At 34.3% G+C, this 22,914-nt stretch overlaps 1 protein-coding gene across 5 annotated transcripts; it reads left to right on the top strand.

The window, feature by feature from the left end:
* Window positions 1-1,103: 1,103 nt before the first annotated feature.
* On the top strand, window positions 1,104-21,332 carry LOC143244426 (ADP/ATP translocase 3-like). 5 transcript variants are annotated; one of them, XR_013025085.1, is made up of 3 exons: window positions 1,104-1,358; window positions 20,144-20,973; window positions 21,081-21,332. XR_013025085.1 is itself a non-coding variant. In XM_076489059.1 (2 exons), the coding sequence occupies exons 1-2, from the start codon at window positions 1,199-1,201 to the stop codon at window positions 20,884-20,886; spliced, it is 903 nt and encodes a 300-aa protein (XP_076345174.1). In that variant the 5' UTR covers window positions 1,104-1,198; the 3' UTR covers window positions 20,887-21,332. The 5 variants fall into 5 exon arrangements, 1 of the variants encoding a protein (XP_076345174.1); XR_013025083.1 differs by having other exon boundaries at window positions 21,042-21,332; XR_013025081.1 differs by having other exon boundaries at window positions 20,144-21,007.
* Window positions 21,333-22,914: the final 1,582 nt, after the last annotated feature.

Genomic DNA, 22,914 nt, shown 5'->3' with positions numbered 1-22,914 from the left:
CACTCCGAAAAATATTTTTGTTAGTGACACGGGTAGAAACCTAGATATAAGATTCTAGGAGCACAAAAATAATGTTAAAATGATAAAAAATAATGCTTTTTTTCAATATTTTAAGAATTTTTATTATAAAATAAATTAGAAATCAGTCGAAACTATTACATGATAAGAGAAATTAAGTTTGTGTTTTCTTTTTGCAAAGCCATATCGGGCTATTTGCTGTGTCCACCGATGGGAAACGAACTAGAAATTATGTCAAAGAAAGAAATAAAGAAATTTCGTTAATCCAAATGTAGCCAAACTTCAACATCTTTAAAGGTCATTATAAGTTAAACTCATAAAGATCTTATACCCCCGTCCAACGAGGAACTTGAAACTTCAGTTGTAAAATAAATATTGTTTCTCTTAAAAACACACGTTAGACTGAAGAGGATACGTTAAAGAATAGGAGCTCGTATCCATAAAAACAAATTAGATAACATTGGGTCTAAACTTTTATTCAGATGGCTTTACTTGATATTATGTATTTATCTACTATTGATGTTGTATATACTAGTTTTTTACGTACTAAAAGAAGTTTTCTGATTCCTTAAAGGCCTACTTTTATGAAACTTATACACTTATCACATTATGTAAATACGTAAAAAAATCCTTCAGTGAACAAAAACATCAAAATGATAAGAATATAGTCAAGGATAATGTTACTGCATGTGTTGTAAGTTAGCGGAAAAGCCGTTAAGGATTAAGTTAAGAATATTGAGGATTAAAATGTTAAATACGAAATGCTAATTTCTTTTTTGTTGGTATAATGAACATTAGATGGCATAAAACAAAAAGTATTTACATACAATTAGAATTTTTCCTTTCGGTTATCCTTACGTATTTATTTTAGTTATTTATAGTTCTATTAATGTGATATACAAAAGCCGAATTCGTACTATTTAAAATTGATTGGGCAATAATAAAAACTTTAAATATTTTAACATCTTTATTAAATTTTATGATAACGATAACAAAATATATTTGCAGCAATATTATTTTACGTCGAAAAACACAGTACTTCATGCTTGTTTAAAATGTATTTGTTCATTAACTTTCCAGATTATTTGTTCGTCATCTGACCAATAAAGTTGTTGGTTGAACACGTCAGCTTTCTTTCTGCGGGGTGCTGTAGCAGAGTGAAGTTGAACATTTTGCAATTATGTCGACCTTAGATCCTGTCTCATTTGCTAAAGATTTTCTGGCCGGTGGAATTGCTGCTGCTATTTCAAAAACAGCTGTAGCACCTATTGAACGAGTAAAATTACTTCTTCAAGTTCAGCATGCTTCTAAACAAATATCACCTGATAAACATTATAAAGGTAAGTTGGCCTTCTTTACCAGTCCCCGCCGCCACCACCATTATTAACAATTTGTTCAGCGGCTAGACCTTTAACATAGTTAAATCATAATTATCAACGCTCAGTTATTCACGTCTCGGGATTAGTTATTAAAAAAATAATAATTCTGACTGGATCACAGAAAAAATGTGATTTTTAGAGTTGATTGTTGGTTTTCCGCAACACAAATTACGGTACATAAAATATATATGAAGTGGCGTCAATAATAATTAGTATCCAAATGCGTTAATATTAATACTATTAATAGTATGTAGTGCAGAGAAATTCGTCAAACACTGCTAATATTAGTACTATGCACTTTTACCTTTAGGGATTATGAGTAGAAGACATCTACAGTAACATTTTTTTTTTCGTTCACCTGATTTGAGTACCAAGAAAATGTTATATGTGTAGATGATACTGATGTGTCACAAACCATCGTGTGTATGTCTGTCTAGAAGAGAGAGAGCCTTGAATCATTAATGTAAGTTCTTAGAGAACACTCTTAATTAGTGTATTGCTAATCTCTCCAATAATAATTAACAATAAATTCTTGGTGGATTGCTTAGATTTTCTTGTTTTAAAAATCACGTTCTTAAAAGTCTCCTTCTTTTAAACACGTGAAAGCTGCAAACACTTGCCTGTGGTATAAAAAGAAATGTACACATGACAATTACTTTTAATATCCTTGTTGTCATTCTCTGTCATCCTTCACATATTCTGTATGAAATAGTTCACTTGCCATGGTACAGAATGAGCAAGAATGCAGAGGTTTCTTTTGATTCTAAAATGTTTTCATATTCTGGAAAATTGGACTTGCTTAAATTCATTACTTTCCAAGTGGGGAATGATACATGGATTACATATTGCTTATAAAAAGATATGATCAAACAATAAGGCTTTTCTCTCCATAGGGCAGGGAGAACTGCCTCCATAAAATGTTTCTAGTTTTGATAGTTTTATCTACAAATGTTAATTAAAATACTACTGGACCTTATGTAGACATACTGCACCTCATCAGTTGTCATATACTCCTCCCTGGAAAAATTCTAGAAGTGAAAATAAGAGAAAAATCACTTCCATCAAAAAAAGGAAAAGCTGATTTAACCTCAAAAACTATTTTTACAAAGTGTCATTTTGTTAAAGTAATGTTGTTTTTGATAGATCTTTGTTGACTTAATAAAACAGTTTGAATATAATACTTGCTGTGTCAATTTTTTATAGTAAAAAATAAGTGAAATATTGATTTCTGTTTAATAAAGTAAGAGATAATATAAAATCTGAATTGGTGACTGGCGTGTTCAACTGTTTTATAACTATAATTATTCTCTTTGCCAAGGTGAAGGTTGTAATCCAATAATCCTACTAGTTCATTTCTTCTAAAGGTTTGACATGTAAGATTATTTGTCATATGCCTTATGCAGAGGTGTAGATGCACATCATGATGAAAAGACTGTTTATTTTTAGAGCAGTGCACCTTATTGGTATATGATGATGGGAAGTGCCTGTCCAGCTTGTCATTCCTGAAAATTGGTAATGAGTGCTGGGTATACCAGAAAGACCCACTGGTTAAAAGTTTTCCACAAGAGCTGCAACTAGAAACGATATAAAAACCTCCTGGGAATGTCAGCTAATTGCTGTTTGTGTATGCATTAACAATAGTTAAGAAAATCATCATTTGGATCAACAGTTGTTTTTCAACTGTGTTTGTCAAATCATGATGGAAGTGTGCAAAGTAAAGACTAAACATCTTTTTGGTCAGCCCCTTGGTGTGGATTCCTGTATGTGGTGAGGGGACCTTCCAGGGAAGGTTCTGTTCTTTCAGGTTACCTTCTCTGGGATCTAAACATCCACCAACGTGGTGACCTGTGAAGGGGAGGAGAGGATCTTGGTGGTTGAGGGGTCCAACCCTGACACACCACTTTGGTCTTGAATTCTTGTAGATGGGTGGCCCCTCTTGGGTCAGTTGGCTAGTCCACTTGGGCTAGAGTCAACTAAGTACCAGTGTTAGAAGTTCTCAACGGGTGTTGTGGACATTGTGTCTGATGCTTGTGTTTGGGTATAGTGCTCACAAAATCCTGGCGTTGCTGCAGTGTCCTTGCTTGATCTTGTAGTGCGTCCCCTCGTAGAGCTCCATGGTGAGTGGGATCAGTGGGCATCGAAATTTTCTTTTTGTCCTATGGATCCTCCTAATAAAAATATAAATAAAATACTGAAAAACAGTCGATAGGTAAACGACCATGTCTTGAAGACTCTGATCAGCAATCTTCAAAACCTATACCACCAGTTGTACCTCATTTTCTCATCCTACATTATCTTTCAGAGAAACTTTTAGGGCAAATGTGTCCCCCTTTTTTAGTCATAAGGGACTGGAGGGACTTGCTGGCTCTCCAAAGTCAGTAAAGAAACTTCGATCATATATTGGTTGAAACATCCACATCCTAACACAGTGAACTCCTTGAATTCAAAGGCAATTGGGGATATACCTATTGAGGTTGCACCTCATACTACTTTGAATTCATCACGAGGAGTTATTGTTGAGAGGGATTTGAAGAACATCCTCAAGTCAGAGATTCTTGCTGGTTTCTCCACTCAAGGAGTTTCTGCAGTGAGGCAAAGATGGAGTTACACTACTGATAGATATCCTCGTTTTGACATTTACATCACCACGTGCACCTGCCACTATCAAGGCAGGTTATCTTAATTGCAGGGTATGGCCATACATTCCAAATCCTTTCTGTTTCCAGTGTCAGAGGTATGGTCACTCAAAGACATCATGTCATGGTACCCTGACATGTGTTCGCTGTGGTGGCAAGGATCACGATGCCTATGAGTGTGAAATGGACCCATATTGTGCCAATTGCAATGGTTTTCACCCTTCCTACTTTTGTTCTTGCCCTAAATGGCTGGAGGAATAAGAGGTGCAGCATTTGAAAACAACTCATAACATTACTTATCCTGAGGTTTGGAAATTGCTGTCTACCACTTCATCTCGGACATGATACTGCACTTTGTTCCACAACTATAGTGGGAGTGCAGACAGATCTCTCTGTGCCTCCAAAAGAATTGTTCTCAAAACAAATGAAAGGCCTTTTGACCTCCATGGTTAAAGTTAATGAATCAACTTCTACACCCATCTCTGTTCTTCCCATACATTCCAACAAACCTCAAGATTCACATCCTTTGGTTCCAGGTACAGGCATTTCTTCAGATACATCTTTTTCACTCATCCCAAGGTGCAAAACAGTCATTGGTTTGCATGCTCAGTCACTGGAATCCCCTTCCAATAACAAAGAACTACCCAATTGACCCAGGGCAGGATCCATGGAGGTTGATAGGCCTCCCCTGAATAAGGACAGGAAGGAAAAGAGACGTCACAAACAGAAGGGTTCTCCAACCAATTCATCAACACGTCATTAAAAATGGCCACCTTGATACAATGGAACTGTTGAGGTTTATGATATAATCTGGATGACATCAAAACACCGTTTGCTTCCCACCATCCTGTATGTCTTTCTTTACAGGAAACATTTCTGAAGCCTGCTGATACAGTCACCTTTTGGCAGTTTTCTCTGTACAGAAATGACAGCCATTGTGATGGATTAGTGCATGGAGGGGTGACACTGTTGGTTGATTAGCATGTGCCCACCCTGTCTTTGTCACTCAACACACCCTTGGAGGCCGTAGCCATCCATGTTTCCTTGGGTCGTACCATCACCGTTTGTTCTCTCTACCTGTCACATGGAGAGACATAATCAATCAGACCTTGATGCACTCATTGAACAGTTGCCATCTCCCTTTCTAATCCTGGGATACTTTAATGGACATCATCCCCTCTGGGGAAGTGCTGATATTAATGGGAGGGTTACTCTGTAGAGCATATGCTCTCTGAATACAACCTTTCTCTTTTCAATACTGGTTCTTTCACTTATTTCCACACACCTAGTTCATCCTTTACTGCTATTGGTCTCTCTGTTTACTCCCCTTCATTATTCCCTCAGTTTTCATGGACAGTTGACAACAATCCACGAGGCAGTGATCGTTTTCCTATACTTTTGAGAGAGACTGGCCGTGGTCAATGCCACCAACCCGTGTGCCCTGGTGGATGCTGGATCAGGCAGACTGGCCCTCTTTTGCTGCTCTCTCAGAACTTTATCCTGCCAACGTCTGTAAGCCATCAATAGACGACTGTGTGACAGTAGTAACTGGTTGTATTATACAAGCAGCTGCTCAGTGTATTCCTAAAACCTCGACATGTTTTCCATGATATCCTCATCCGTGGTAGAATCCACGTGGTGGGCAACCACATAGCATGGAAAGTTCAAAAATGGGCCTGGAATACCTTTTGGAGATATCCCATGTTCTTGCACCACATTGCTTTCCAGCAGGCCCGTGCATGTGCTCAGTGGGTAAGACGTCAAAGCCAGAACGAATCTTGGATTAGGTTTACAACCTGCATATCTTCTTCCACCAGTTCCAAAGTCATGGGATAAGATTTGAAAGGTCAGTGGGCTATATAATTCTGTCCCCCCTCTCAATCTTACTCTGATGACCAAGAAGTAGCTGATGTCTGGAGCATCATAGATACTCTAGGTGAAAGCTTTTGCTGGGTATCTAGCACTTCTGCTTGTTCTTCCACCTTCTTGGCCATCAAGACTCAGGCAGAGTGATCACCTCTTTCCTTTCAAACTGATTGTCTCCATGACTATAATTGTCCCTTTACACTGGTGGAACTGAAACTGGCCCTTCATTGGTCTGGCAGTACATCTGTTAAACCTGATGATGTACACTATGACATGCTGCACCATCTATTTCCTGCTTCTCTTGATATTCTTCTAATTGTTTTTAACCAGATCTGGCAGGAGTATGTTTTTCCTAATGCCTGGCACCAGGCTATTATCTTACCTTTCTCTAAGCCTAGGAAACAAACTACCATTTAATTGCTTTGACGAACTGTCTCAGTAAGACCTTAGAAAGGATGGTTAATGCTCATCTTGTTTGGTTCCTCGAATTAAGGAACTTCCTCTTGCCCGCCCAGTGTGGGTTCCGACGACAACACTCAACCATGGACCACCTGATTTGACTTGAAACGTCAATCAGAGAAGCCTTTCTCAAAGAACAATATCTTGTATCAATATTCTTTGACATTGAGAAGGCTTATGACACAACATGAAGGTATGGCATTTTGTGAGACCCACATATATATATATGGATTACTTTGCCATTTACCCATTTTTATTATTTTTAATGGTCAGGAAATTCCAAGTTCATGTCAGTTTGACACTTTCCTGTTCTTTTCTGCAGGAACTTGAAGTCCCTGAGGGCTGTGTTTTGAGTGTCACACTTTTCAGTATAAAGATTAATGCCATCACTGAACAACTTCCTCTCACTGTTACAAATGGGCTCTATGTCGACAACTTTCATATCTCATGTCAGTTGTCGAATCTGAGCTTTATTGAGTGGCAACTATAAACTGCCCTCAGTTGTGTACTGAAGTGGACCAAGAAAAATGGCTTTAATGTCTCTCTCTCTAAAACTGTAAGCATGCACTTGCCACTGATGGAGTATTCACCTTGATCCTGAACTCCAGATCGGTAAAGTTTTGCTGCCTGTTGTCCCTGAGACCAAGTTCTTGGAGCTTATCTTTGACCGTAAGCTGACCTTTATACTACACATTAAGTGGCTACAGGTTAAATGTACAATAGCACTGAACATCCTCTTGTGTCCTCTGTTCCACCAGTTGGGGAGTGGATCAATGTTCTATGTTAAAGATGTATTGTTCTCTTATTCAATTGAAACTCTACTATAAATCACTGGTCTATGGCTCTGCCAGACCCTTGGCCTTAAAGATGCTGGACCCCATTCATCATCAAGGACTTTGGCTTTGCACTGTGGCTTTCCGCACCTCCCGGGTTCAGAGGTTATATGTAGAGTCTTGTGAACTTTCTTTGCAACTTTGCCATTTGCAACTGTCTTTACAATATGATTCAAAACTTTGTTCCTTACCAAAGCATCCCATCTGGAGTTGTGTTTTCCTTTCTCGTGGGCCATACTTTTTCAGAACAGATGATCTGCCATTGCTCCTTTTGGCCTTTGCATCCAGGCACAGTTGGATGAATTGGGTCTGTCCTTGGATAACATTGCAATATCCACTGGTCAGCCCATCCCACCACAGTTCCCAAATGTGATCTTTCTTTAGGTCATGTGAGAAGAGCAGATACTCCTGATTGGAAGTATCGTCTTTTGTTTACTGAACATCTTTTGAACAATCTTTCCATTCCAATTTATATGGATGGTTCCAAATCAGGTGACTGTGGGCTCTGCCATGGTTTGTTGCGGTTTGGTGGTTGCATGCAGAATCCCCTCTGCAGCTTCTGTGTTCACTGCTGAACTGTATGCCATTTATCTTGCCCTGGATCATATTGAAGCCAAGCAGTACTCCAACTGCACTATTTATAGTGACTCGCTTAGTTCTCTACTGGCTCTGGAATCCCTTCACATTGGTTCACACCCTGTTCTTGCTGATATTCAAAACTGACTGGCCCATTTCTTATTAACATCTGCTTCTATCCAGTTTTTTCTGGATACAGGCCATGTTGGTATTCATGGGAATGAGCTTGCAGATATGGTAGCTAAATCTATCTGCTCTTGCACTCTCATCGCAGTGCCTCTTCCATACGTGGACTATGGTTCTGTATTCAAGGCTCGACTCCGTGCCAGCTGGCAGTGGACTTGGAGTGAGCAACACGAAAACAAGCTTTTCCAAATAAAACCCTATATTGAACTTTGGCCGTCTTGCTTCAATAAGGATCGGAAGGAGGAAGTTGTTCTAACTGGACTATGCATTGGTCACAGATTTTTAACTCATTGTTTTCTTTTATCTTAAACTGATACACCAGTGTGCAGTATATGTAACACTCAAATCACTTTCTTGCCATCATTATGACTCAATGATGGCACCATTTTAAACATGTTCTATCCCGAGGTTTGTCCATAACATTAGACTGTTATTGGTCGTCACTGTCCACCTTGATAAAGTTTAGTTTTTTAATGGCCATTAATCTTTTTAATGTCATTTAAGTGTTTGATATTTATTCATTACACCTTCTTAATTATGGTTCCTTTTTAAGAGTCTTAATCTTTCTAGTTCAATTTGAAATTGGAAAATGGCCATAACATTAAATAACTCGACACCAGGACTGGAAAGGCCAACTTCAGGTGACTAACACTGCTGTTTGAACTACCCATTAGTCGTCCTGGCGACTTATTATTACAATTTTGCTGCTTGTCTTTTAACACTTTTATTACTTTACTTTTTGGTACTGGCCATCATGATACACAATCTGGAACCAGGACTGGAAAGGCCAACTTCAGGTGACTGACGGTGGTTCTTGTACTTACCTGTTAGTCTTCCTGGTGGGTTATGATAATTACCATTATGCTACAGAAAGTCCTTTACAACTTCTCTTACTGTAGTTTCTCTCTTCACATTATAGACTGGATGTCAACATTGGTTTTATGCTATTTATATTTTTAAATGCTGTTTTGTTTTACCTTCATCTTCTTTTATGAATTTTACTACATTTACTTTATTTTTACCTTTTTACCAGACATTTGCCACAGATGGCCTAGCTGCTTTGTCCCATAAAATACTAAATCAACCAACCTTTTGGTCAGTTCATTTTGCTGATGTAATTGGTTGACATTATAGAAATTTAACCTCTTCCATGTAAAGTTGTACTTGATATATCTTCTGGAAAATTCCTTTTTACTAGTGAAACAAATTAATAGTTCTGTTACTTGTATACTGAGTGAGCTTATTTAGCTATACAAGTTCTAACATTTAGACCATACCTTGTTGCTTTTGCCCAAACCTGTTTGATATTATACAAATATTACATCATAGTTCCATCTTAAATGTACTTAATTCATTGTGTTAGCTATTAATATTTGTTAGTTTACCAATTGTGATTATCATGAAGCAGTGGGTAGAAATCTCTTCCTTTTTCTACAGTGATGATGGGGAACTGAAAAAATTACACTGAATTGTTCCCAAGTACCGTATTTTCCGGTTAATAAGCCGAATCGCCGATTAAGCCGAGGTCAATTTTCAGCTCTGAAAATGAGGGTGTTTGCTTATTACTGCCCAATAAGCCGAAGCCATTTTTAAGAAGTGACAAGTTTCTTCAAAATGATTTCTTAGTCTCGTTTCAGCGTCAGCATGCATGTTGTGTGTGATCATTGGAGTTCTGTAGTAAAGCAGAATGTGTCATATTGAGACAGAGATGGAATCAATATGTCATTCGTTATTGGCTCCACTCACTGTAATTAGGTAACCAATGAAATTCCAGAAACAACGTTTCACTGTAGTCTTAACGTGCTTTGCTGATGGGACAAAATTACCGCCTATGGTAATTTTCAAAAGAAAAACATTTCCTAAGAAGAAGAAATTTCCGAAAGGAGTGATCAGCCAATAACCCGACCCCCAAAAATCAGGTCCAAAATTTAGGGCCAGAAATTCGGCTTATTAGGCAGAAAATACGGTATATCCTTTTGTCCTTCAGTTTTTTTCTTTCCTTTGCTGTTTACCTAATTATGATTTGTATTCATATTTTGTGAGGAAGTAAACAATAGAGATTGTATCCCATTGAATCTGCACCTTGACTTACTGGAAGTTCTCTTATGTTAAATATCATAACTGTTACATCTAAAAAATTTTATTTACATTACCAGTCTACAGAATTGAACAGTCTTTCTGGTGTTACCAGCTCTAGTGATCTTAGCTTTTTTTATTTTGATTGACAAAGCCACATTCATGCATTGAGAAAGACCAAATGTTTTGCCTCTTGGTATCCTCAAAACCTGGTGTAGTAAAGCTTGCTACTCAAACAGTGTTGGAAATGGGTACTGTAAATTTGCTGATGACATAAGATGATCAAAACTTTTAATGTTTTTAGATTGCAGCATTACTATCACACCAGTATATGTAGGCATTGGCTTTATTTATGTTACTTCTAATAAAAGTTCATTGGTTGTATTTAAGCTACTACCACCCACAATGTGTGCTTGTGTATTTTTGAACTTGGCATTTTGAAATTGTACAACTGTGTTGCTGGAATGATAGCTTCCATTTGCTGAGGCTATTATTTCTGAACTGCTGATGGTGTGTTATATTTTGAACTATAGACTAGGTCTGTTAACTATCACTTTCATATTCAAATGTTCAATGTAAAGTACTTTGAACTAGCATACAATTAAGTTTTATAGAAAAAATTAGCATGTGTAATTATTAAAAGATAATGCTCTCTGGTGTTCTAGATTGTTTCTCTTCATCAACTACTATAGTTTTCATTTCCAAAATGCACTATTCATATTTTAACATTACTTTTTGATATGGTTGAAAGAAATTCATTGGATTACAGCTGAGATTGGGTAATTTTTATCTTTATTACTAAAGGATCTGATTTGAGACTAACCATTGAACATCAGTGAAATACTCCTCATACAAATGAACACCAGGTATTATTGTTCTGTTTGTTCCCATATCTTGATTGACTGTGCTTCCTTTGAGCTGTGGGCTGGGTGGAATCCATATACATACTATCTTAAGTACTAAGAATTTTTTATTTAAGATTTGCTTGTAAATTTTTTTCAAAATGTCAACTACCTTCATATAAAGTAAGTTTGATTTTAAAATGAAAGTATTTTTATCAGAAGTTTGTGAAGTTTCATTTGCATAATTTCTATCTTCTAAATAATCATCAAATGTTTAGATAAACTTTAATCTCTTATCTTATTGATACTAAATTACCCCTGTGATATTGGTCAATTTAGCCAACCCTGTAACAATCATAAAAATTGTGAAATAAACTTAAATTGTTTTTTCATACAGAATAATTGTAACAGGAACAAATATTTATTCTAAGTAACTTAAATCTTGTAACAATATTTTGCTTTGTTTTATTAACATTTGAACAATGTGTGACCAGAAATATTCTGACACAAGTTAAATTCCAAGGTGCATGTGCAGTTCATTTTAGCATATCAAATAGTGTAATTCACAAACAACTGGTGTGTATATACCATGAAGATTTTTGTTTTACCTAATATGTTTCTATTTTTTACATTATATTTATAATAATTAGTGAAAGCAAGTGAAAAAAATATTGTAATTATATGTCAAACAGCTTTATATTTGGTAAAGCTTTACATGTTCTGTTACTTTTTCTAATGTAACGTTATACTTGATTCACCAGGTTGTAAGACAAGTAATCAAACTGTAACTAAAATAAAGGTTGCAAGTGCAAAATAAAATGTATTGCTGGTATAAATCACAAAATTCAAAGTGCTTATGGTCACAATTTACATTTGTTTTCTTTAGTTATTTTATTACTTGCAGATAGATTAGAAATTAGAACCAAACAAATAGTATTTTGTTTCTTTTCAGCAAAGATGCAAAGTAAATCTCCTGAGTTTCTTCTAATTTTTCATACTAATTTCTTCAGTTTATTCAGCTGTTAGCAACTGAAATAGAACTTACATAATATAACGAATCACCATTCATGTTTAGATGTTACCTTAGTTTGAGTACTGTGAAGATCAAATATGCTCATGTAGTGTGATTCCCTGAACTGTTTATACTTTGAAAATGCAGTAGGCCAGGATTTATGAACTTATTAACATTGGAATTGTTACAGCAACAGTTTTTTAAAGTATTATTAAAAGTTATGATTTTAAGTCTGAGCTGGCTGAACAAGTTCAAGCAGAATCATCCTATAGAAACTATTTGAATCTCAGCTCCTAGAACACAGTGGGGTAGAATTTATCAGTTTGTACATTAGAGTAGTTGCAACAAGAATTGTCCAGAGTACTTCATAAAAGTAAGAGAAAATATGTGACATGGCTTTGTACAAAGTTGTATTTGATCCAATAAACTTGGGTGATCAGGAATTAGTGGTGGTATAAGGTGTGAAAGTGCTTATGAACATCCTGTTTCCTAGTTTACAATGTTTGTATGTATTATGTATAGAAGATACTTAACAGTCCAGTAAAACAAAATTTTAAAATAAGGTTTGGTTGTTTGAAGTTTGTGCAAAGCTACAAGAGGGCTAACTGCAATAGCTGTCCTTAATTTAGCAACTTTTGGGATACTCTTTTACCAACAAGTAGTGGGATTGACTGTCACATTATAATGGACCCATAACTAAAAGTGCAAGGGTGTTTGTGACAGGCGTTTGAACCTGTGACCCTTAACTTACAAATTGAGTATCTTAACTGCTTGGCCATGGCAAGTCTCAAAAGGAAGGATGGTTAAAAACAGCATATCTAAACCTCTGACTTGCAATAAACAAAAACAAGCTGAAATAAAAATCAAAGATGCTGCCCGTATCAAAAATGATTCTCTAGGTACAGGCTATAATGTGGGATATGAAATATACCCTACATTTTGGAGGTGACTGGAAGTAGGACCCACATTGTGGTGGGGATACACTATCAGTCTTAACCTCTGTTTGCCAGTCTTACATGAAGAAATTCTTAATAAATAATCAAAAGAAATAAAAATTAGTAGAGTGAAATGCAAGTGCTCAAGCCTACAACATCTCGCATCTGTACCATCCTATGCTGCCTGCAAAGTAAAGAAAAAATTGAAATAAGGTACCACCACTTAGGGGTAATTAAGGTACCTCCTGAAGGTGGCATTTCATCCTCCATTATAGTAGTAAAGTAATAATTAGTAGCACAGTAAAAAATTATACTAAGATAAAGAACTGCAACCAGTTATCTAAACTAACTGGCATAGCTCCCAATCACCACCCATTATGTCCACTATAACTACCAATTTTCAAACTCTAGACAAGCCTTTGTGTGCAGTAAGCTATTCATCCTCAAAGTAGTGCCAAGTTGTTGAAATGATTTTATTGACAACTAAAGTTCAGAAATTCTCAGTAACATTTCCTTAATTTTTCCTTTATATAATGCAGTCTTATTTATCACAGAATATTTGTTTTATTAAACTAGAAATATTGTTACAAAAATTAATACTTAAAGTATTTAATGGAGTGCATAATTTTCATCCTTATTAATAAGGCTTCTGATTTTTGGTTTTGACCAATAAACTCCAGTAAAATACTCTTCCAACAACAACAAAAAACCTGCAAGATATTGTTCTTTGCCCCTACTTTCTTGAGTCAGTGAACTTGTAAGGTTTAACCCTTTCCATGTGGGCTGTTCTGTTAGTGGTTTGTTTTTACAATTTGATATCCAGATGTTAGCTGCAAAACTTTAACCTCAGTATAATTTTCTTTCCATTATTAGTGCCATGACATGCTAGTATATAGGAACTATTTGATACATTTAGTATATTCATTATAATATTAAGAGTTAAAACCCTATAAAATACTAATCTTAAAATAACTAAATACAATTTGTAAAAAATTGAATTCCTATTTCTAGTTTATGTAAACTTGCTATAAAACTTCAATAGAAATAGCATAGTTTAAATCTGTGATACAGGATTACATATTGTACACCTTTACATTATATGCTGTCTTACCGCTGTAAACTTTTATGCTAAGCTCCTTTACATTTGGTGGCACTCCTTTTCCTCTTAAACCTTTTGCAATGGGCTTTATACAAAATACGTAAGTACAAAACACTTACACCCTAAGTATTTATATCATAACTTGTAAAGCTGTATTTGTATCTTCACAGAATTTGGTAGACTTTTAGTAATAGTTCCAAGTCTTTTGTGTGTGAAAAATAATTTTTTAATGAAGTATTTTAACTTAAGATTGTTTAGCAAATATATCATGTTTGTTTTGTAATAGTCCAAAATTTTTGTGTTTTAAAAACTATTCTTTGCCCCAAAAATCTTATTTGTGTACTCTCTAAAACCTCCTAAATCCATTTCAAACATTTGTTTTCAGTAAGACTATTTTATTTGTTATTTTCTCTACTTTGGTCAAATTGACAAATGCCATAGAATTAATCTTATAACTAACATATTAGGTTGAGGAATAATTCGTGAGCGTTTTTAAATAATTTCATTCAAGCATTACATGCAAGACTATACAATGCTTCAATGCATGAACACATTACACCCAAAACATTTATTATGATACTTTATTTCATGTAATACCTAGGTATATAGTATGCATTGTTTTAAACGAAATTGCAAGAAATTAAATGCGAAAAGCAGATGGTGTCAAAAATGCTCGATTTTTGTCCACTTGACAGTCCATTTAATGAACTGAAAATGAAAGCAAAAATTAAAGACATATGAAAATCAAACACACCATCTATTAGAGCAAAAAATTATCTACCAAATGACATGAAATATTTTGTGAAAGCGTTTCATTTATGAATATATTTTGTTACCTTGAAAAAACGCTCACAAATTATTCCTCAACCCAATAAATTAAGAAAATTTTTTGTTGTAGATTGACTACAAATTAGCACAAAAAACAAATGTTTTAGTCTAAATAGCTTAAATTTCTTCACATATACATTTACATATATTTATTTTTATTATACTTACCTTTTAGCAGTACCTGGCATGACATGGTGCATGTGCACTTACACCATTTCTGAAAGTATAAAAATGGCCTCTAGAAAGTGACCTGTCTTGGCTGCGTTTTAGTGAACTAGTTTTTTTGTAAAAGTGTTTCAGTTTTAATATGTATATATTAGTTATGTATGTATACTTACCATTTAAGAAAAGTTCTCAATTTCAGTATTTTCTTAAAACGTACAATAATAAATAATTACAGGAAATGATTCTTTTTTAGTTATGAATTTTAAATGTGTGGGGTGTTAAAGCTTGTCCAAGTTTGTATATAGAGGATGTGAACTAATTTATTTTGGGAGAGTTTAAATATAGATCTTACAACAGTTAAAAATCAAATTACTGTTAATATCATAGAATTCCACAATAATTTATCAGGTTCAGTACCTGTTCTGAACTTGGGTTTAAAAAAAAAAAAAATGAAATTTTTGATCTCATTAAAGACTTGTATGAAATATTCCATGGAAAGAACAATTTTTAGAAGTAAATACTTCTAAACTTTGTGATTGGTGATTTGCAAGTCATAAAAGTAGGTGTGAAACCTACAATTCTTCTGATTGTTGATTTTTTATTTTAGATTCTAGCTTGTCAATATTGGTAACTTGAGTTCCTAATTTGTAAGAAACTATGGAAAGTCTATCTGCACAAGAATTCTTGGCACCTAATTCATCATTTAACCTGATCTTCCCAAGTCCTTTACTAGGTTTGGCACAATGTTTTAGTCTTATAAATTCAAAATTTTATTGAACAGCTTTTCGTTCGTTGTGCCAATTAGAATAATAAAATCTTGGCTAATAATCCATATTTTTAATACTATATAAATTTAGTTTTTTATTCTTCAAGATAGTATTTCATAAAATCCTGAATATCCCTTCGTGACATTTTCTATAAGCATGCCATCTTCTCCATTGGATCTATTACTCATTGAAAAAGTAGAAAATTACTTTTACATAAAATCATCATTACTAAAACCATATATTTTTTTATAATCTTCAATTTTGTGTGGTAACAGCTATTAAATAGAAAATCATACCATTTCTGTCACACCTATCTTGTATCTCTTGTTCATAATTTGTCAATAGTTCTCTTATGTTTATATATTATCTATAACCAATAAAATGTCATCTGTGAGTTTCATTCAGAGTACCAACATCCTTTCCATGAGAAAGTTCACGATTAGTTTGGATGAATTTGCAATAACTTTTTATCACATAGTTAGAAAGCCAGAAAACTTTGAGAGGCAAGGAAATTTGTCTACTTTTTGGATGTTGTTATTCTGTTTAGTGAGTTGTTTAATTAAATAAAAATTAAGTGCATTACTATTATTAATGGTAAAACTTGGGGTTAACTATTTGACAGTTGAGAACAAGAAAATATTAAGCATTTTATTTCTTGTTTTTCATGCTTATTCTAGTTATTAAAGTGACTAAAGTAAAAATATGGATCCTTGTAGGTTAGTTAAGATTAGGTTAGGTAAAATAAATGTTTTACAATACACATGAGTGCAGCTCACAGCTTGTGGATAATGTTTTTAGCATAATATGAACTGGCATAGATAATAGCTAGACATGGTTCAAAGGCAATAAAACAATTTAGTTACAAATAGATGTATACTGTAACATACTTAGGATAAATGAGTGTAATTTTTGTGTTACAATTTAGTCATTTTAGGAAGGAAAAAGGGTTAAGAATTTTGTTTGGTTACAAATGAACTGATTCAGTTTTGAGATAAGAAAGAAAATAAATTAAAGTTGTGCTAAAAATTTATGGATTACACAAAGGACATTTGAAATTTCCAAGATGAGGAAAAGTAATTAATGTAAAATTCTTTGAACATGTTAATTATTCAAAACAAAAACTGAATATATTTGTGGACAAATATACATTTTATTAAAGATGCTTCATCAAAAATCATTTGTATGTGTATGTGCAAAAGATTTAATATAAACTGTATGACTGCCAAATTTCATGAAGATATACACACTACATTGAAAGTTAGGAATATTAAATCTAAAAAGGCTTTGCAAGGACAAGGTCATTTGAACAGTTAAATTAACCAATCCTGTATGGGAGAGTGAACTGTCTATAACTCCTCACCTTTGCCAGCCTTTGGAGGTGTGTGTTCACCTGGGATGCAGACAACTACTACTACATTTTTTGCATAACCTGGCTGTCTTCAAGAAGCAGGCATAGTATTCCTGTAATGATTCCACACATATTCTTTTGATAAAGATGAGTCAACATATTACCCTCTGAATTTCATATTTCAGGATCCCACCTAGTAGTGGGTGTTGCCCGTCCAGGTATATTCCATTCTATATTTGCACTAGATATGAATAAATCTGTAGTGCTCCCTGTTGAGATGGTGGCATTTGTATTTGTTTTTGTTTTAACCAAAAGTTGGAAGTTTCATTTATAAATAACCATCACTCATGGACCGAAGTAGTAAAGGAGATGAGATTCTGCCCATTCCTGCCGACTCATAATTCCTATGATTAGGGCCTATCTGCTCTTCAAAATAGTAAGACATCCATAACATGTTTCTATTGGAGCATGGGAGTCCTTACCATATCTGGAGGTTTCTTTAAAGTGAGTTTTGAAAAACAAAGCTTTCTAGCCTGTGTACCAACTAAGTGAGAAGATGGTTATAGTTGTTACAATTATTATGATACTGAACAATGAATAATTAAGCAATAATATTCAGTATTCAAAGCATTTCCCTCAAATGTTTTTACTTAGGCAGTTCATAGTTATTTATGTTTCTGATGCAAGGTGCTTCCACTGAATAGATTGCACTTTCATTATCTGATGCAATCTAAGTTGCTTCCTATGGATGGTTTTTGTCTTTTCATATTGAACTTGTTGATCTGTTATCAGCAGTGTAATTTCTCTGGATGTTTTGCCTAGATGGAACATGCTTGGAGTAATTTGATGTGAAATGCATCACTTTTGTTGGCACCTCGATTTAAGGGATAGTAGTTGCATACATGAGCCTTTCAGTGCTAGTCAACACCATACTGATATATGTCAGTTATCCAGCACTTTCTACAGTGATTCTGACTTCAAAGGTGCCTATCAGTTCAGGTTTTCTCTAATTGTGTTACTGTATTGATTGCGAGCTGAAGAACATAACTGTTCCAGAAGCAGTGCTGTACCTTATTGATGTGGTTTCTTTTCATATTCTAAAACACCCTGCTTTAAGATTGTCTTCACCAGCCCATACACATTGGCAGTATGAGATTCTGGCTTTGAGTGAGAGAAGGTAGTACATTTTGAAAGTTAACATTTTTCTACTCTGAAAATTTATTTCCAATAAGTACTTGCCACTTATCCTTCTTTACCACTGACATGCTAGTTTATGCATGCCAATTGTTGAATGATTGTTCTGGAGTAATTGAGGGAGCTAACTAACTGCACTATATGGTTACTACAACTAGTGGAGAGCAGTGATAAGAGTATTCAGGAGGGCAAGGATATATCCAGACAGTAAAAATAATAATTTTTAACATTTGGAACTCTTTAATTTGCATGAAGCTAGAAGATTAATTTCACTGTTAAATTTGAAAAACACAAGTAAAGGTGCTTGAATCAGAACCTGAAAACAAAGCCTAAAGAAATAAGCATTAAGGAGTTTAATAATTTAAAACTGTAATTTTTAGCATTTGGTGAAAAGATGCTAAAGATTGTGGGAGATTGTGAACCTCCACATTTTGTGTTTAATTGTCTCAAAAAGCTAAAAATTTATGTGAATCACGAGATTTGATATTTTATTACAACCTATAAATATTGTAAAATTAGGTATAGTAGGGAGAAAGTATGAATCACACAGTAGTTTTTCATGTTAGTGGACTAACTCCTGACAACTTTAATGTAGTGAACAAAAGAAAATTTTAAGTTGATTACAGATGTATATCTTATAGGTTAAACATTTTCAATAATAGTGTCTTAGAATAATGTTTAACCACCCATCACACATTTACCAACTACAATAGGTCTACTACAGTATTGCTGACTAAACTGTGGATACCTGAATTTTGTCACAATGCACAGTTGGAAGTTTCTAGAAAGTTTGGCAGAATAGTACATCTTAATGAGCAAGTCAGCCTGTTATGTTTGACCAAGTGTTTAATAGTGAGATAAAAACAAAAAAACTGTTATTCAACACCTTTGTACCTAGAAAACTCTTGCAACCAGCTATTTCAATATTTCAAATAAAAAGGTTTGGAGCTGGTATTTGGTACAAGTCCATCTAGATAATAGTCTGTGCTGTATCATGTTGAGTGGTACTCTTTTGGTGGTCGGTGGTTATACAAAAACAAGTTATCAATGCTACATTTCTGTTTTAAAGTCTAAAAGATGTGAAAATAGTACTGGTGTTGTTTTAAAGAGCACAACTTATACTGGATCATTTGTTCAGATTTAATGTTTTCATCATATAGCTTGTAAATTGAGTATTTGTTATAATGAATGAATTGCTTATCTGTAAAGTATGTCATAATTGTATTCCGTGGTATAGTGACAAACTACCATGGTTTGCTTAAATATTTGAGAGCACAAATGTTAAATTTTTTTTCCCATGATTTTTAATGGTATTTTGAAACCATAAAACACCTATTAATAGTGAAGAGGCAAAATAATGCTTTTTTTTTTCTATTTGCTTTATTGCAAAGGAAGGAGGAATGCAGAAACAAAAGTTGATATTAATTGATACTGGTCAATCAGGTAAAGGGTAATGTTGTCCCCTCCCTTATTTTTTTGGCATGTTACTTCTATATGATTTTGTAAATGAATCACAAGTTAAACCTGGTGCTAGCCATTAAGTTTGTGCATTTTAATATCAGAATTACCAAGATGTCCAAAAAGTATATTTTTATAAATACAAATTCTAGTGTTCTTTTTTTAAGAGATAATGTTTTATTATTCATGGTGTTTTCTGTGAAGACCCTATTTTGGTTCCTAATTTGATTGTGCAATAGTGTTGCACTGAATGCAGTATTATCTGGACAGACCCATTGGAACTATTCTTCAAAATTACTGCATTGTTTCATCTACACCAGTATTTTTTATTTTATTTTTTTAAGATTGTAAATGTTTCTTATATTGAAACAAAAAGTATAGTTTTGATTAATTTTAGTTATGTTATTTCTATTTCCATAAAGCTTAATATTATGTTTTTCAAAATTTTCCTTTTTTCACATTTTAGGAATGATAGATTGTTTTATTCGAATCCCAAAAGAACAAGGCTTCCTGAGTTATTGGCGTGGAAACTTGGCAAATGTCATCAGATATTTTCCTACCCAAGCCCTCAACTTTGCTTTCAAAGATAAGTACAAGCAAGTCTTTCTGGGAGGTGTTGACAAGAAGACCCAGTTCTGGAGATATTTCCTTGGTAATCTTGCTAGTGGAGGAGCAGCTGGTGCAACTTCTCTCTGTTTTGTCTACCCTCTTGATTTTGCTCGAACCAGGTTAGCTGCAGACATCGGAAAGGGATCAAGTGAGCGAGAGTTTGCTGGATTGGGCAACTGCTTGGTCAAAATCTTTAAACATGATGGCCTCATTGGATTGTACAGAGGCTTCAATGTGTCTGTACAAGGTATCATTATCTATCGAGCAGCATATTTTGGCTTCTTTGACACAGCTAAAGGTATGCTGCCAGACCCCAAGAATACTCCTATTATCATCTCCTGGCTAATTGCTCAGACAGTAACTACAGTCGCTGGAATTATGTCTTATCCTTTTGATACTGTCAGAAGGCGCATGATGATGCAGAGTGGAAGAGCTAAAGAACAGAGGATGTACAGGAACACCATCGATTGTTGGAAGAAGATTTTCAAAACTGAAGGTGGAGCAGCATTCTTCAAGGGGGCATTCTCTAATGTTCTAAGGGGCACAGGTGGAGCTTTGGTACTAGTACTCTACGATGAAGTGAAGAACTTTATCTTTTGAGGAAAAAAAAAAAAAGCTTAGGTAAATAATAGCAGAAACTGTTAAAACTGGAATATTTGGACTGTATCATTTTGGATAGATATTAAGGCACTGGACTGTATCATTTTGGATAGATATTAAGGCACTGGACTGTATCATTTTGGATAGATATTAAGGCACTGGACTGTATCATTTTGTTTTGGATAGATATTAAGGCACTGTAAATTTGACACTGTAATTAGTGTATAACATTCCAGATTTATAAAATTACAAGCTTAAAAGGTATTAAAAGACCTTTGTGACCAATTTTTCATTTTTAAACCTTGACTCTGCACATTCAATATTTCTGATAGTACTTGTAGTATGAAGTCTGGTATTTTATTTGTATCTGAGCTGAGAGAAAAGTACAGTGATAGTAAAAATATTACTTTGTAAAACAAGGTATACGAATTAAAAACTTAAACTGATGTCGTTTTGTTTTTGTTTTTATAAAACTAACACTGAAGAAGTTATAAAAATTCGAAGTTTACCAAACAGTCTTCTTTGCAGTTTGGTGTGATTTTTTATTTTTTTTCCTGAAGGGATGACGATTTAAAACGTTTTGACTTTTGAAAATTTCTTAGTATTTGAGGGTGAAAAAATTATTTTTAGTTTGTTTACTAATAAGACTGTGTAGGTTTAGTGCTAGTTTAAAATTCGGTTCATTGAAGCTGAATAATTTGTGCAAGTTTCTAATTTAGTTTGTTAGACTTTCAGAAGTAATAACTTGTATTGTAGAATCGCCAGCTTTATTCAAATGACTTGTATAACCAGCTACATCTTTTTATTTTCCATACTTTTCTATTATTAAGACTTTAAAAATATACTTTTTAATTTGTTTTTAAAACTTGTGTTAGTACTGTAGAACAAATTATCCGTTTAGCACATGTTTAGTCTTAAGGAAGATTGAACAACCTTGTAAGAAAGGCATTTTATAGCAGCACGCTTCAATGTAGTTTGAATTACACGGTGTGTTATAAATAGAAGCAGCTTTCAAGTATATCGATGAACTCGTTAGTATTTGTGTATGGGATGTCAGGGTATATTAAAATACTATTAATAGTTGGAGTCGACGACTTTATTACACAGGACCTTTTGAATGGAGTTGTAGGCTTACTGGGTTAATTCTAGTACCATTTCAAGACTTAGTAGGGTTAGTTGAAGAATTCGTCAAATATCTAAGTTAGTGTGTATGGTTGAGAATAATTTAAAGTTCCATATTTGATAGAATAAACTTTTCTTTCCCATGTCAGTTATTGGTAACTACAATAGATTCACAATAATTGTCTATGAGCGTTTTGAGACCGTTTTACTTCTCTATATAGTAACTGAAATTGATTGAGAAATGTATGAATAATTTTGAGATTTCGTCAAATTAATTAAATACCTCTTCGCCCACTGTATAATGTCGAATAATGAATTGGATGAAATGTCATACCATTATTCACATACCTAAATTAGATTAAAGTATGGTGAATTAAAACGGTCTCAACCGTCAGATTACATACACTTCACCATCATAAGAGAACTAATGGTATTTCTTTGGTTTGCTGACCCAAGGAAGGCGAAATTAGTCCACAACAGAGGAGGTACGGCCATTCAAGACGTTTATCCTTTCAGTTTCACCTTGGTGAAAATGTATCTTTTAACATGTGTAATTAGTGTTGAGCTACTGATAGCACTAGGACTTTTTGTGATTATGTAGGATTGGGGATGAACATTTCGATATGTACACACAACTAACATTGTTCAGGGTTGAGAACTATTGTTACAGGTTTTTCCCAAGTGTCATTTTCCAGCACTGTTTCTCTACGTTATATTTTCTACGTACCAGTTGTTTGTCTATCAGTTTTCCACCCCACTTTCTGTTACTGTCAGCCAGTTTGACGTTGGATAACTGTAATCGTTAGTTTGTTATATTTCTTGTTCCTGTGCGTTGGAACGATTCCATTTTACTTGTACTACATCGTACATTCCACCTCGTGAATTTTTCTCGATGTTTGATAATCA

Source organism: Tachypleus tridentatus, chromosome 1 (assembly GCF_004210375.1).
Source record: "Tachypleus tridentatus isolate NWPU-2018 chromosome 1, ASM421037v1, whole genome shotgun sequence".
In the NCBI taxonomy this organism is placed as follows: domain Eukaryota; kingdom Metazoa; phylum Arthropoda; class Merostomata; order Xiphosura; family Limulidae; genus Tachypleus; species Tachypleus tridentatus.
Note: the sequence above shows the minus strand (reverse complement) of the source record. Positions and strands in the feature narration are given on the sequence as shown.